Here is a 13,929-nt window from a genome sequence, read left to right on the forward strand (position 1 = left end):
GAGCTTGTGCTTCATTGCTTAGTGTCCTTTTAGATGCCGAGGCAAATAAATAAATGGCATACAGGACCACCTTGCATGAATAAGTCATTGGACAGACAACCATTTTCCAAAGCAACACAGTCGAAAGGGGTGTTGTGCAGCTGTCCTGGAGGCCTGCGGTGTCTGCTGGTTCTTGCTCCACCTCAGCTCTCAATGGATTAACTGAGCTGTTCATTTATCGTGGCACACAAGGCCAGAATCGAACCACTGCACCCCATGCTGACCCAGGCACAGACGTGCAGGAGAACATTAACTAACCTAATTAAATAATCAATGACAAAACCCTCTTCACTGTACTGAGGATGAGGGATGTGATTGGAAGCTGCTTTCTGTTTCCACCTCAGCAGGCCTGGGTTAAAATAAAGACCAGGCGCAGTGGAGATGATTAGTATTAAAATAAAGACACAGCAAATTGGAGATGATTGGTTTGCTCAGCTAAAACCCACATGTCTCTCAACTCCCCAAAAACACCTCTATCTGACACTCAGTGACACTACAATGGTCTTGGAAAGCTAGCCCACGTGTCAGATTTGCTCAGCTCAGCAGAGCGCTGTATATCCGAACTGGGGGGACAGTATGATAGTATTATTTCATCTTGTTAAAGGTGTATTCTGGTACAGAAGAAGACAATGTGATAATCATTCATCTCAGGGTTGTGAGGACTGGTGCTCAGGTGTGGCTCTCCTGCCTGTGTGTCATGGTGTTGCTCTGTGTTTCACCGCTATTTTATAGTTGTTATTTGCTGCCTCTAGTTGCTGTAGGGAACCTTCCTTCACATATTTTTTCCTCCCTGCTTATCTCTGCCGCGGCTGCAAAACAACGAATTAATCCTTAACAGCTTTATGCCTAGTATTATTTCTTACTCCTTACAACGCACACTCAACCTCCAATACATAATGGTTTATTTAATTAGAGGAAGGCATTCATGTCTTATTTGTGAGAGGGAAGCAGTTGAAATGCACATCGTTGAGGATTATTGTGAAGAGTTTATGTGCTGTGGATTTAAAGGGGAGAGAGTGAAGCCCACGAGGGGACGGGCACTCGCTCAATTCCATCTTTAACTCGGGAGACGTGTGTGTTTCACGCTCTGTAAGAGCTGCAACCCTACCCGGTACACAGCGGTATCTACATGAGCAGAAAGAAATGTTATACGGCCCCCTGAGAGTCTGCTTCTGCACGCCTCATCTTCCTGATTTCAACTCTTACACCTTCACACAACTCATCTCGAAGACTGCCTGCCTCTGAGACGCAAACAGAGAGTCCTTTTAGGATTTACTGAAAACAGGATAATGAATACATAAAGTACAATTAAAGTTAGGTTTATGTTTTCCGGGTGTAGACAAAAGAAAAAAGATAATAGGTTATGGACTAAGGCTTGTGTAATTGATTGAATCTAATTCAATTTGATGTCAAGATATATTATAGGTAAGAGGCACACCTCAAAATATTACAATTAACCCAGAATGATTTAAGCAGTATTATTTCAAAACAGGCCATACCCCCTTGAATGCTCATGAAGGTGTAAAATCAATCTGAACTGCAGGGATGATCAGAGATGTATTTCCCAATCCTCTCACTCCACTGTCTTCATCTCTCTGCTGGGAAACGTCTCAGGGAAGGAAATGCCGTTTCTGAAATATAGCAGAATGAAAGGGACTCCGGATGAGTGTGTGTAACCCTCAGTGTTCTTCTTTCATTATTTCTGTTATCTTTTCTTTTCATTCTTTCTAATGTCATTACTTAAAAGGCAATAGGTTAAAATGAATGAATACAGAATTCAAATTCAAATTCAAGTTTATTGCTGATACAATTAAAAACTAATCGCCTTGCCCTTAAATTCTGGAAAAAGAAACAAACAGACTTGCAAACCGTTCTTACTTGTTACCTGGAAGCCTTTACTCAACAGCTTGACTCACAATGACATTATCCTGGATCGCAACTGCCTTAATGCACTCTCTATAGTGCTTCATTATGATGTCTCTCGCATCCAGATGCAGTCAGACTTCCTGACATCTTCAACATTACTGGCAAGATACCCGATCTTACTGATTCGAAAGCCAGCTGCCCCCTCATCTCTCCAAAAATGATGGGAAATACAGCACAGTTCAAATGCACAGCATAGAAACCTCCCCTCTTGCTCTTATAACCATGTGACTGAACGGTCTGATTCTGGGCTGGACAACTCTGGTCTTGGAGAGCCACAGTTTCTTCTAGTTTTATCCAAACTGTTAAGCAATTGCTTTGTTCAATTATCAGGATTGCTTGGTCACAATGGCCATGTGTTCAGGTTATCCAGTGCTTGGAGAAATATAGCGTGCAATAAAACAGGCTGTGACTCTCCAGGCAGGGGGCTGGTCTGTATTGTGATGAGCCAGTCAGCTCAGTAACTGATTTAATTGGCTCTTATTAACCTTAATTGGACTGAGCATTATGACCAATCATGGGATGTCATATCAGGAGCAGATGGGGATATAAGCAGCGCTCAGGAGATGCATGGGAGAGACTTTTCTATGGCTACTACTGTTTGGGGTTGGTCTGTGGGCAGAGAATATGGGGCTGCCTGTTTTAGAGTAAACTCTTTGGACAGCTTCCCCTCCCAGTATTTTGGCAATTGAAGGGAAGTTCTCTGGCTCCATTTTAAATGTATAGGTTTACATTGTTTGTGGGATTGTGTAATTGAATGAATGCTTTAATTGTTTTATGCTAGTCCTTGTCACTCATTTAACTTTTGAATCAGACTTAAAAACGTATTGCTGTTAATCCAGGCTAAGTGATTGAACAGTGCTGGATCCTATTAATTACATTCCAATTAACTGATCTAAAATGGCAATGAACATTTTTTTGGTTTATTGTGAATCCTGGGTTTATATTGAAGAGTTTGCATTGTTTTTTATTGTTGGAATTGTGGTTATCTATATTGGTGTTTCTTGTATGGTTTATTTGATTTTTATATTGCGGTTCTTTTTCACTTGCATTTGTTTATTGTTATGAAGGTTATTTGCTGTTGGATCATAACAATTGGCTCAATGCATGAGGACAGAATGAGAAATTAAATGTATTTAATGGATATTGACTTTTTGTGGATTGTTTAGTGATGTGATTGTTTTATATTGCCTAAATTGCACACTGTGCACACAGGTTTTATTTAATTGTTTATTAAAAAGACTTTCCTCTTGGCATTTCACGCTAACCTTTTCTATAACAGCGTTATCAGACCGGACCGTCCCTGTAAAACAAAGGCGGTGGCAGCTACACGCTACTGTCAAATCCAGGTACAACATTACTGGACAGGCTGTTACAGGATTGAAGCGCAACGGATTTTCGTTCATTCATTACCTTTTTAAAGCACTGTACAAACGGTTGATAATTAAAGGGAGCTGGCAGAGAGAAAAACGCACATCAGCATTCAGAGCACTGCTTATTTCTTTCACAAGGATGGACAACTGTACTAACTGTTCAAGAGTTAAAAAGACTTAATGGACTCGCAGTCATGATGCCCGCTGTCTGAGTACAGAGAGGACAGAAACCTCGGAGACTGAAGGACTTATGTGGTAGCAGAGCAATACGACTAATTGCAATTATAACGACTACAGGCATCTCTAGAGAGTTGCCTTTCCTATAAAACTAATGTGATCCCTGGGCAGTTTAGTACTCAATGGGTATTTTCTCTTGCTCTCTCGTTCAAAGTAGTACAAGTATGTTCATGCTTTGAGAGGCATCAGCACAAATCCAACCACTGTTCAAAAACAAGAACTTATGACCACAAACTGTGTCTTTGATAGGGGCCACAATAAAACGCATCCCTCCTGCCTGCTCCTGTAAACTGCGAGCCTCTGTGCGGACAATCACAAACTCCCACAAAGTCGCACAGCGCCCAGGCAGCCGATAACTGCTATTCCGCTGCAATCCCTAACGGATAAATAATCAAAAGACATATTGTTTAGCCATCAAACCTGATTCTATAGAAGCATTTCGAGCTCTGTGGCCGTGACGTCACTCCAGCTTTGCGTGCAGTTCTTCACAGTGACGTCATGATCTATAATGCACAGGCGCTCCAATTATAAACGCTTCGCCTTTTTTTTAGGTAGAAATACATGAACTGGGTGATCACAGGTCAGCGCATGACTTAAATACGAGGGGTGTGTTATTTATTTTGTCAGATGCTTCCGAGGGCTTACGTCGTGGAAGAAAAGTACAATTGTATTTAGGGGTCCCCAATACTCAGATCAGCCGTCCTGTTAAGAGTATAAAACAGCTGATCGGTGTTGCGCCCCCCTCCTCCCCCACTGGTGCGCTCGTACCCGCGGATGCGTGAGCGCGCAATTGGCTCCGCAGGCTCCGGGGCGCTGGGCGGGAGCGCGCAACAGGCACTCTTCTCTGCGCTTCAGACGCGGCGGCTTCACAAAGTAACGACCCCGGCAATTACCCCCAGCTACCCAATTACCCCCCACACACCGCCTGGCCATGGACGTGAACAGGGTGGAGAGCATCTCCGCGCAGCTGGAGGAGACGGGGTCTGCAGGGGGTAGGACTCGCAGCGCATGTTTGCTTTGCTGTCAGTGGTTTTCTGTTTTTCATTGGGAAATCCCTCCGTTTTGGACAGAGACCCGCTGTGTCCAAACGCATGCGCGCCGGCGGGGTGTGAGTGGGAGCCCCTGCATGCAGGTGACTGTCGTGCTCCGTCGTTGTGTCTGGAGGTGATGCTTGGCTTTGCAGCGCTTAAGGACTCTTGCCTTGCTGTTGACGACATGCTGCACATTGCATAAAAGATAAAACGCCTTGGTCAGTGTTGTCAATCGTGGTGTAATTGCATAAGTGTATAGCAGTGATCTGCCGTTGTATTTACCCTGACTGCCTCATTCGTCTTGTTTAGAGTTTCATAGTTGGGGACCTTGGCGCACAGGTGTGGATTTAGCTGTGCTCTTCACACGTTGAACTGCTGAAGAAAGATGCTATAACCCACAGCAGCGAGTTTCATTATGACCAGTGTGTGTGTGTGTGCACATCCTTCTCACACCCGTCTGATAGTCAAATGCCTGTAAAGATTTGTCCCTTAACTATAGCTAAGTGGGATTATTTTGCTCAGTTTTCCTCTGTCTGGCTGTATCCTAATTTCTAGTGATCACAGAGTCCAACCTTAATTATGGTCTGTTTTTAATTACTTAAAAGGCTTGGTTTAAGGCCAGGAACTGAAGGAGTGTAAAGGAATTGATAATATGTATAGCCTTCTGCGTTGTTTAATTTGGCAAGACAAGTCACTTTTGGGACGAATTAGCCATAAAAGAGACAAAAATAAATAAATGTAATCCATTCTTATAATGCCTGTCAACTCTCAGTAATTGTAAGATGGAGAACATCATTTCAAAAGATATTAGATCAAGCAGAAAAGAGCTTTGAAGCTTGAAGTGTGCACAACAGAGACTGTGCTGGAGATGCATCTATACAGATGTAAAGTATATATCTTTTCAGCCAACCACATTGGCATTTCAGTGAAGAGAAAATAACGATTTGCCATCACTTGGAATATCCCTGTGTTAATTGTGAGGGAATGGAGAGTACAACACAGACCGTTTACACCTCCTTCTAACTAGGATTGAAGAGTTGCGAAGTGAAAGGGATGCGATTATAACAAGTACCCTGGGACAAGAGAGTATAGCTGTGGGAAGATGCTGCTACTAAGATAAAAAGTAATCGATGAATTGTGGTGTCACAGTTGTCTTTGCACATAACTTGCTTGCTCTCCTCCACGGAGGCTGTGCAGTTCAGAGTAAATCTCTGCTGTTATCGACCCGACAGAGCTCTCCTCCCTGTTCAGAGATGCCTTGATCTGCGAGTGATTCATGCATCAGGTTTGCAGTGAATCTGCAGTGAGGACAGGACTGTATCTTGTGTGTTAAATCTGGACCAGCTAGATTGACTTTCAGCTAGTATTTCTGTTCTGACAGGTGCATTGCTCTCTGAAGAGTCTCCTTGTAATGGGAAGGAGGAGTTATTAATTAATAAGCGATTTGTCGTCAGCTCTTTTGATTGAAGAAACTGACATTGATTATCAGTGTGAATTAGAGTCTAAAGCCTTGTAGGGACTAGGGACAGCAGAAATAAACGTGAGCAGTCCAGTTTTAAACCCTAATGTCTGGAGCGAAACATAACTTTGACCTTCCTGAGAATCACAAAGTAAAATTCTGCACCATATCATGGTTTAATTTATTCTCAACAGCCACTTTATACTGTTTATAAATCAAAACACAACAACTTTGTTTTGTTTTGGTCCAGCCCTAAGTGACTTAATTGGCTCAGCACAGTCTTCTGGTTTTCATTTCACTTCAGATCTTAATGACTTAATTGATTCGAGCATTGGATAGGTGCTTCCTCTTTAGCCACTAAGGTGATCTACATGAACCACAGACGTCATGAAATACGTGACCTACAGCTGGGGTCCAGAGACCCCCAAACCAGCAGGTGTCATAGGTCATCCCTAAATGATTGATTTAGGAATATAATCCGTTAAGCATCTGTTTGGATGCATTATAGAAATAATTTGGAACCAAAGCATGAATGCCCTTCAAGGACTGTAATTCCCATAATTGAATAAGAAACAACCAAAAAATGACACACAATCCAAGATTTAGGTATTAGTGCTCAATAAAACTGACTGGATTCAGGACCCTGGGTTGGAGACCACGGACCCACTGTGTAAACTGTGCAGCGCTGTGGCTCTCTGGGATCTGGGGGGTGAGTCACTTACTTGGCTGTAAATGCGCGAGTAGAGCTTCATTACTAATCTGCTCAAAGGAAGCATTCTGGACACGCAATCTGAATCGCACGGACGCAGTGTCGGGGTGCGTTAGCAGTGGCATTGTTTTGTCATCCTCTATCAGATCTATTGAGTAATTCTCTGCAAGTTTCTGAATGGAGAACAAGGCCAGTGTTTATTATTAATAAGAGTTATTTAACATAATTGCCACAAAATTAAATATCTAGTTTAGTGTGCATATACTCTGTGTCACCTGGTGATGTGTGAATAAGCAGCATTGTGTGATTAAGCAGTTCTCATTGCACAGATTTAACTGCTTTTCTCTTTGGGAGAAACTTACCTCCGCAGACATGCATAACCACATCAATGTTGTCTTTAAAGTGTTATTCACAAACAGGGGGCTGGTTTCTTTTGCTTGGTAATGTGATCAGCCCATGTGCAGGTGTGTGTCTGACAGCACCCCAGGATTCAGTGCAGCGCTTCAGACACTAGGTGGTCTAAGCGACGGCGATCGCAGCATCGTGGCCAGAGGACGGGCTGTATCCCTGGATCCTTGGCATTAGACGGGATATATTTCAACGCCTTTCTGCGGCAGGGGGTTGTTAATAAATGTCTATGGGCTCGGTGGATGGGATCATGAGCAACTGGAGAGGAATGAGGGGATTCTCATTGTATCAGTCTACCTTTCTTTTCTTTCTATTGTTATATTTTAGTGTTCTACTGTTGTTCATATCAATCAGGGTGGTGGTGTGAGTGTAATGGACCGCGGACACCTGGACCTGTGCCTGTCCACCACAGTCTGGTCTGCCATGCCCTTCCATTCTCACATACAAACTGAAGACCACAGGGCTGGCCAGCCTTTGTCCTGGAGAGCCACAGCGTCTTCAGCTCTTTTTGTTTCATCCACACCATGAACTGCTGAACTGATTCAGTCGCTGGGCTTCAGTAGTCTCTGCTACCCCAGCGCTCGAGGCTTGATGATTCTGAAAGACACTCTAAAACCTGCGGGATTGTTTGTCTCTCTGGAAACCGGTCTGGCCAAATTAACCAATATGGATTTAAATCCCTTCACTGTACACATTAAAGAGATCCTCGAGGGTGTTAGCATATTTATTTCCTATTGGCACACAGAAGTGATGAGGGGGAACAGAAACTGTAGTGAAACAGGACAATATCTCTGTTTAAATGAGCCGTGAATCTTCTTTCTGACGATAATATCTTGCATTCTTGATTTTCTCTCCTGTTCTTGAAGTGTGTCTTACGGGGAGCCTGGGGTCTCTTGCAGCTGGCACGGCTCCGTTTCAAATTAAATATTAACTCGCTGTGATATTCGTGGTGCTGGCGGAGGGATCAAATAGGGGCTGGCATGTTTAGGGCTCTGATACTGTGTGTGCTAACTTTGCATTTGTGGAGATCCCTACTGAAATACACATGCAGTCTTCATCTGTGTTGCTCATGAGGGCAATGAGGTTTTCTTGTGAGACAAAGCTGTTTAATTATTTTATTTTCCAAGCAAATTTGGATTAGTTGTGCTCGGTCCATAAATTATTAAGTGCCATGTAATGGATCGGACAGCAGTCTAAAGTCAGATGCAGGTTTGATCAAAATGCTTTGTCTTATGAAACATTACAGAATGAGTTGAGATCCCTCTTATTAATAAGCACAGAACCACTGCAGGTAACTGTGCTATTGAATCAATTTTACATTTCCTAATTCACATACCAATTGAAGTTTTGATTTTGTTGTACCACACAGTGACTAACTTAGATTAAAGGTAAATTAAACTTTAAATTTTGGCGTTCTTCCAGGTTTCTTCACTATCAGTCAGACTATGCATGTGCTTTATCATGTTGTGAGCTACATTTCAGAATCAACAAATATACAGTGAGGGAAAAAAGTATTTGATCCCCTGCTGATTTTGTACGTTTGCCCACTGACAAAGAAACGATCAGTCTATAATTTTAATGGTAGGTGTATTTTAACAGTGAGAGACAGAATAACAACAAAAAAATCCAGAAAAACGCATTTCAAAAAAGTTATACATTGATTTGCATGGTAATGAGGGAAATAAGTATTTGACCCCTTCGACTTAGTACTTGGTGGCAAAACCCTTGTTGGCAATCACAGAGGTCAGACGTTTCTTGTAGTTGGCCACCAGGTTTGCACACATCTCAGGAGGGATTTTGTCCCACTCCTCTTTGCAGATCCTCTCCAAGTCATTAAGGTTTCGAGGCTGACGTTTGGCAACTCGAACCTTCAGCTCCCTCCACAGATTTTCTATGGGATTAAGGTCTGGAGACTGGCTAGGCCACTGCAGGACCTTAATGTGCTTCTTCTTGAGCCACTCCTTTGTTGCCTTGGCTGTGTGTTTTGGGTCATTGTCATGCTGGAATACCCATCCACAACCCATTTTCAATGCCCTGGCTGTGGGAAGGAGGTTCTCACCCAAGATTTGATGGTACACGGCCCCGTCCATCGTCCCTTTGATGCGGTGCAGTTGTCCTGTCCCCTTAGCAGAAAAACACCCCCAAAGCATAATGTTTCCACCTCCATGTTTGACGGTGGGGATGGTGTTTTTGGGGTCATTCCTCCTCCTCCAAACACGGCGAGTTGAGTTGATGCCAAAGAGCTCGATTTTGACCACAACACTTTCACCCAGTTCTCCTCTGAATCATTCAGATGTTCATTGGCAAACTTCAGACGGGCCTGTACATGTGCTTTCTTGAGCAGGGGGACCTTGCAGGCGCTGCAGGATTTCAGTCCTTCACGGCGTAGTGTGTTACCAATTGGTCACTATGGTCACTATGGTCCCAGCTGCCTTGAGATCATTAACAAGATCCTCCTGTGTAGTTCTGGGCTGATTCCTCACCGTTCTCATGATCATTGAAACTCCACGAGGTGAGATCTTGCATGGAGCCCCAGACCGAGGGAGACGGACAGTTATTTTGTGTTTCTTCCATTTGCGAATAATCGCACCAACTGTTGTCACCTTCTCACCAAGCTGCTTGGCGATGGTCTTGTAGCCCATTCCAGCCTTGTGTAGGTCTACAACCTTGTCCCTGACATCCTTGGACAGCTCTTTGGTCTTGGCCATGGTGGAGAGTTTGGAATCTGATTGATTGATTGCTTCTGTGGACAGGTGTCTTTTATACAGGTAACGAGCTGAGATTAGGAGAGTCCCTTTAAGAGAGTGCTTCCCTTTAAGAGAGTGCTCCTAATCTCAGCTCGTTACCTGTATAAAAGACACCTGGGAGCCAGAAATCTTGCTGATTGATAGGGGATCAAATACTTATTTCCCTCATTAACATGCAAATCAATTTATAACTTTTTTGAAATGCGTTTTTCTGGATTTTGTTGTTGTTATTCTGTCTCTCACTGTTAAAATACACCTACCATTAAAATTATAGACTGATCATTTCTTTGTCAATGGGCAAACGTACAAAATCAGCAGGGGATCAAATACTTTTTTCCCTTACTGTATAAGCTTATGTACCCAGAATGCAATGCTTTAGCACCAAGGACAGCTCCACTACATATGTGCTCATGAGCCTTGACATATTGAGTAGAGGCCGAGAGAGAGAGAGGGAACGCTGTGCATGAGTGAGGGAAAGAAACGAACTGGAGAGAGATCCTCAGTGCCACAGGAAACCCGATGAATGTGACACTTGTACAGTTATTGTGTGTGTGTGTATGTATGTATGTGTGTTGGGGGCTCACATGCTAGTGTTTTTACTCTTGTTCATTGTCAATAGACTTGTAAACTCTGTGCGTCTCTCTGAGTCTGGTCGGCTCCAGTCCTTCTTGCTGCCCAGGTTACTAACACTTTCATTCATGACTTTGAGTATTTCAATAGCATTAAGGATTACACATTTAAATATCACTTCTACAAATGAGAGTGTGAAACGTGTCTAAATATTGTTTTAAACATGCGTGTGTAAACATCTTGCTAAGAATATTTCACAGTCCTTAACCAATATTCAGACACACAAGGATAAAGGGCTGGAAATGCAATATTTTCCCTCGATACGGTTTTAAGCTCTTTTAAATTCTGATAGTGTTCTCCATTCCAAAAAAATGCTTACTGAGTATTAATTTGAAACATAAGCATATACTGTGGATTCATTTAAAACTTATTTCTTTGATGCATTTCTTGCTGATGACCTTTTGTTCAAGTTTACTTTAAAACAGAATGGATTCGCTGAGCTGGAGAGAATTTAATATTTAATGTCCTCATACACGTAGATGAATAACTAACTTTTTCACCACAAAGAAAAGAAAAAACATCATATTGGGGGCACAGAATAATAGTAAAATGCGTTCAGTTTTCCAGGGAGCGTGTAATGCAAAGAAATCAACCAACAATCAAAATGGAAAGTGTGCAAATTACAATTGCTACATTGTTTGTTTCCATCCAGTGATAAGCAAAGCTGATGCAGATTCTGTTTATTTAAAGAAAAGTCCTCACGTTTTAATATAATATTCTTAATCTGCAGAGATTCCCCGCATGTGGCTGAAATCTGTGTCTACCTGCAGATATTAATAGTAAATAGGCTGTTACATAACACAGTGTTGGCATGCTTTGTCAGTGGATAATATTAAGACAATAATAATTTCATTAGATTTTTTTAGGTAACTAGAAGAAAAACTGTCCAAAAATATCTGTTTGATAACTTCGACTCTTCCATTTATGAATGTATTAATTAATTAATTAATTAATTAATTAATTATTGGGTGATGTCTTTGTCCAAAATGCCACCAAGCTGGTGAACTGTGGTTATTATGATTACTTTTCTCTCTCTCTCTCTCTCTCTCTCTCTCGCTTTGCATGGTTATAGATCGTAGCTATATTTAAACTGCGGCCCACACTTTAAGGAACTTGCACAGTTAATGAGCTTCACTAAGAGACTTGTTGCTGCAGCCTGAGAATGTGTCAGGTTTGCAGGGAAACGCGGAGTGTCTCAGTGCAGCCGACATACTGTGAAACCATTCACAGATTAATGTCTGTCATTTTGTGTATTACGTTCTGCACACAAACAACAGGAAATGTATATTTTAGATTGAAGGTCATGCTGGGGATGAACAGAATAATAAAGGTAGTTTGCACTCTATATTTCCCCCCTTTTTACTGAAGTATCCTCAGTGCCCACCACACCTGCTCTGTTCTGTGTATGTATGGTATGGTATAATATGCTATGGTGGTATGTATGTATACATGTGTGTGTATTTGCTTCTGCCACTTCTTTCCACTGCTGCTGGGTTTTCTGTTTCTGTTGATCGTGGACTGTATCTATTATTCAAAGCGCAGACTTTGCAATTTTCCCCTCCATACAGTTCCTCGTAAAATATGATAGATTATATTTTAACTCCTTTCTTAGAGCCAATTTTTCTTATACAGACCCCTTAAAACAAAAAAAAAGAATGGGGCAATCTGATTGCTTGTCCTGGATTTTCAAATGAAAGTTTCATGGTGAAAGTTCTTAATTGCTTTCTTGTAGTAAATGTAATTCAGAAAAGCCTCAATGTGATTTTTTTCTGTATTAGGAGTCTGTTGATTAGCAGATTGATCACTGATAATAGGTTTACCAATACAAGTGCTCTGAAGAACGGTTAATCTCTGCGTAATCTGGGGTCTAAATCACAATGAACCAGGAAGACAGATTTGTGTTACTTCTAGTTGGTGACACTAAATGATTAAAGGAATGAATACAGCACAGCTACTTTGATGTGCTCTGTGTCCAAAAACGAGACCAGGAGTAAATGTTGATTATAAACTGAACGGAGACAGAGAGCCGGCCGGAGCACAAGACACCAGCTTTACTGTCGTACACTTTTGGGTTTTTATTGCAGATTTGCCTGACAGCCTTAAGTGTGAACTTGTTAGTGAAATACAGTTGGGGACGCTGCTTTAGCATAAGTACAGAAAACGCATTCTGCATATGTCTGACAGTTGCATGGGTGGATGATAAATTCAGAAAACTCCCTCCTATAAACTGAATCACCTTGAAGATTTAATGTAGTGGAGAAATGGGAATGAAACAACGGGGGGTGTTGCCTGTATGTCTTGCTTGAACACGGACCCTCTCAGCCTTCAGGTCAGTTCACACTGAACATGTTTACCAAACCGCTTCAAATCATACTTATTCAGGAACACAGATTTTACTCGTTTGGTACATGAGTGTTATTTTTCTGCTGCAGCTGTTGGCTGATTCAATTCAGTTATCTGGAAATACATAAACAGCATCGTAGTAGTTTGCTCTAAAACTGTCATGCTGGATAAGCAACGACACTCGGAGAGGCTTGAATAAAGATGAGTGGGCAAATAAATGTGTGCTGTATGGGACGCAGAGAAGTGCTTTTCTCTTTGCCACAGACAATACCAACCTTAAACATGTTCAAGTTTTGCTAATACTGCACTTCACACACTGGGCTGGAGTCGAATGCTTTGTTAATTCAGCTCGAACAGGACGAGTAAAGGACACAAACCTCTGTGAATTGATGAGGGTTTATCCTCTACAGCTGAATTAATCATGCAGTAGAAATAGTATCCAGGACCAAGTAAGCAGTTTTTAAATAATAATTAATTTAACATGTACATACTAGCCAAGTAAGGAAAAGCCAGAGTGTCTTGGAGGCGGGGATAGATATCCATTGCATTGGGCTTCTTATACCACTTTATTTTCAAGAGGAGAGCTTTGAAGATGCATTTATAAAGCAGCAAAACTGTTACCCTCTGCAAAAATGAGAATACAAGAGTGCATACTGTTGCATAGTTCATTTTTCTAAATACTTTGAATACATCCCAAGCTGAAAATATTTTAACATGCATCTGTAATACATTGTGTGTTGTATGGGACATGTCCCTGTCATACCAGGACAAACATGAGAGTGACTTTGTTAATATAAACTCCAAAATGAAATGAAAAATGTATTTGTGAATTAAAGTTGAAAAAATGTGTGTCTAGGTCATTGCATTGCCAACAAGTATTGATAATATTAAGAACCGTTATTATGCAGTGCAGGCCTTTTGGGCTCGTGATTGGCGGTTTTCAATATTGTTTGTGCTATTTGTAGTGGGCTGGTATGTTTCATTCCTGTCGTTTTTATTTAAAAAAAATCTTCACATAAACATTTATCTA

At 41.7% G+C, this 13,929-nt stretch overlaps 1 protein-coding gene across 1 annotated transcript in view; it reads left to right on the forward strand.

The window, feature by feature from the left end:
• Nucleotides 1-4,343: 4,343 nt before the first annotated feature.
• Nucleotides 4,344-13,929, forward strand: part of LOC136766817 (Kv channel-interacting protein 4) — a 237,829-nt gene continuing 228,243 nt past the window's right edge. Inside the window, exon 1 of the mRNA XM_066720641.1 lies at nt 4,344-4,564. Within this exon, the coding sequence (XP_066576738.1) occupies nt 4,504-4,564 (61 nt within the window). The 5' untranslated portion in view covers nt 4,344-4,503. The remainder of the gene's footprint in view (nt 4,565-13,929) is intronic.

Source organism: Amia ocellicauda, chromosome 13 (assembly GCF_036373705.1).
Source record: "Amia ocellicauda isolate fAmiCal2 chromosome 13, fAmiCal2.hap1, whole genome shotgun sequence".
In the NCBI taxonomy this organism is placed as follows: Eukaryota; Metazoa; Chordata; class Actinopteri; order Amiiformes; family Amiidae; genus Amia; species Amia ocellicauda.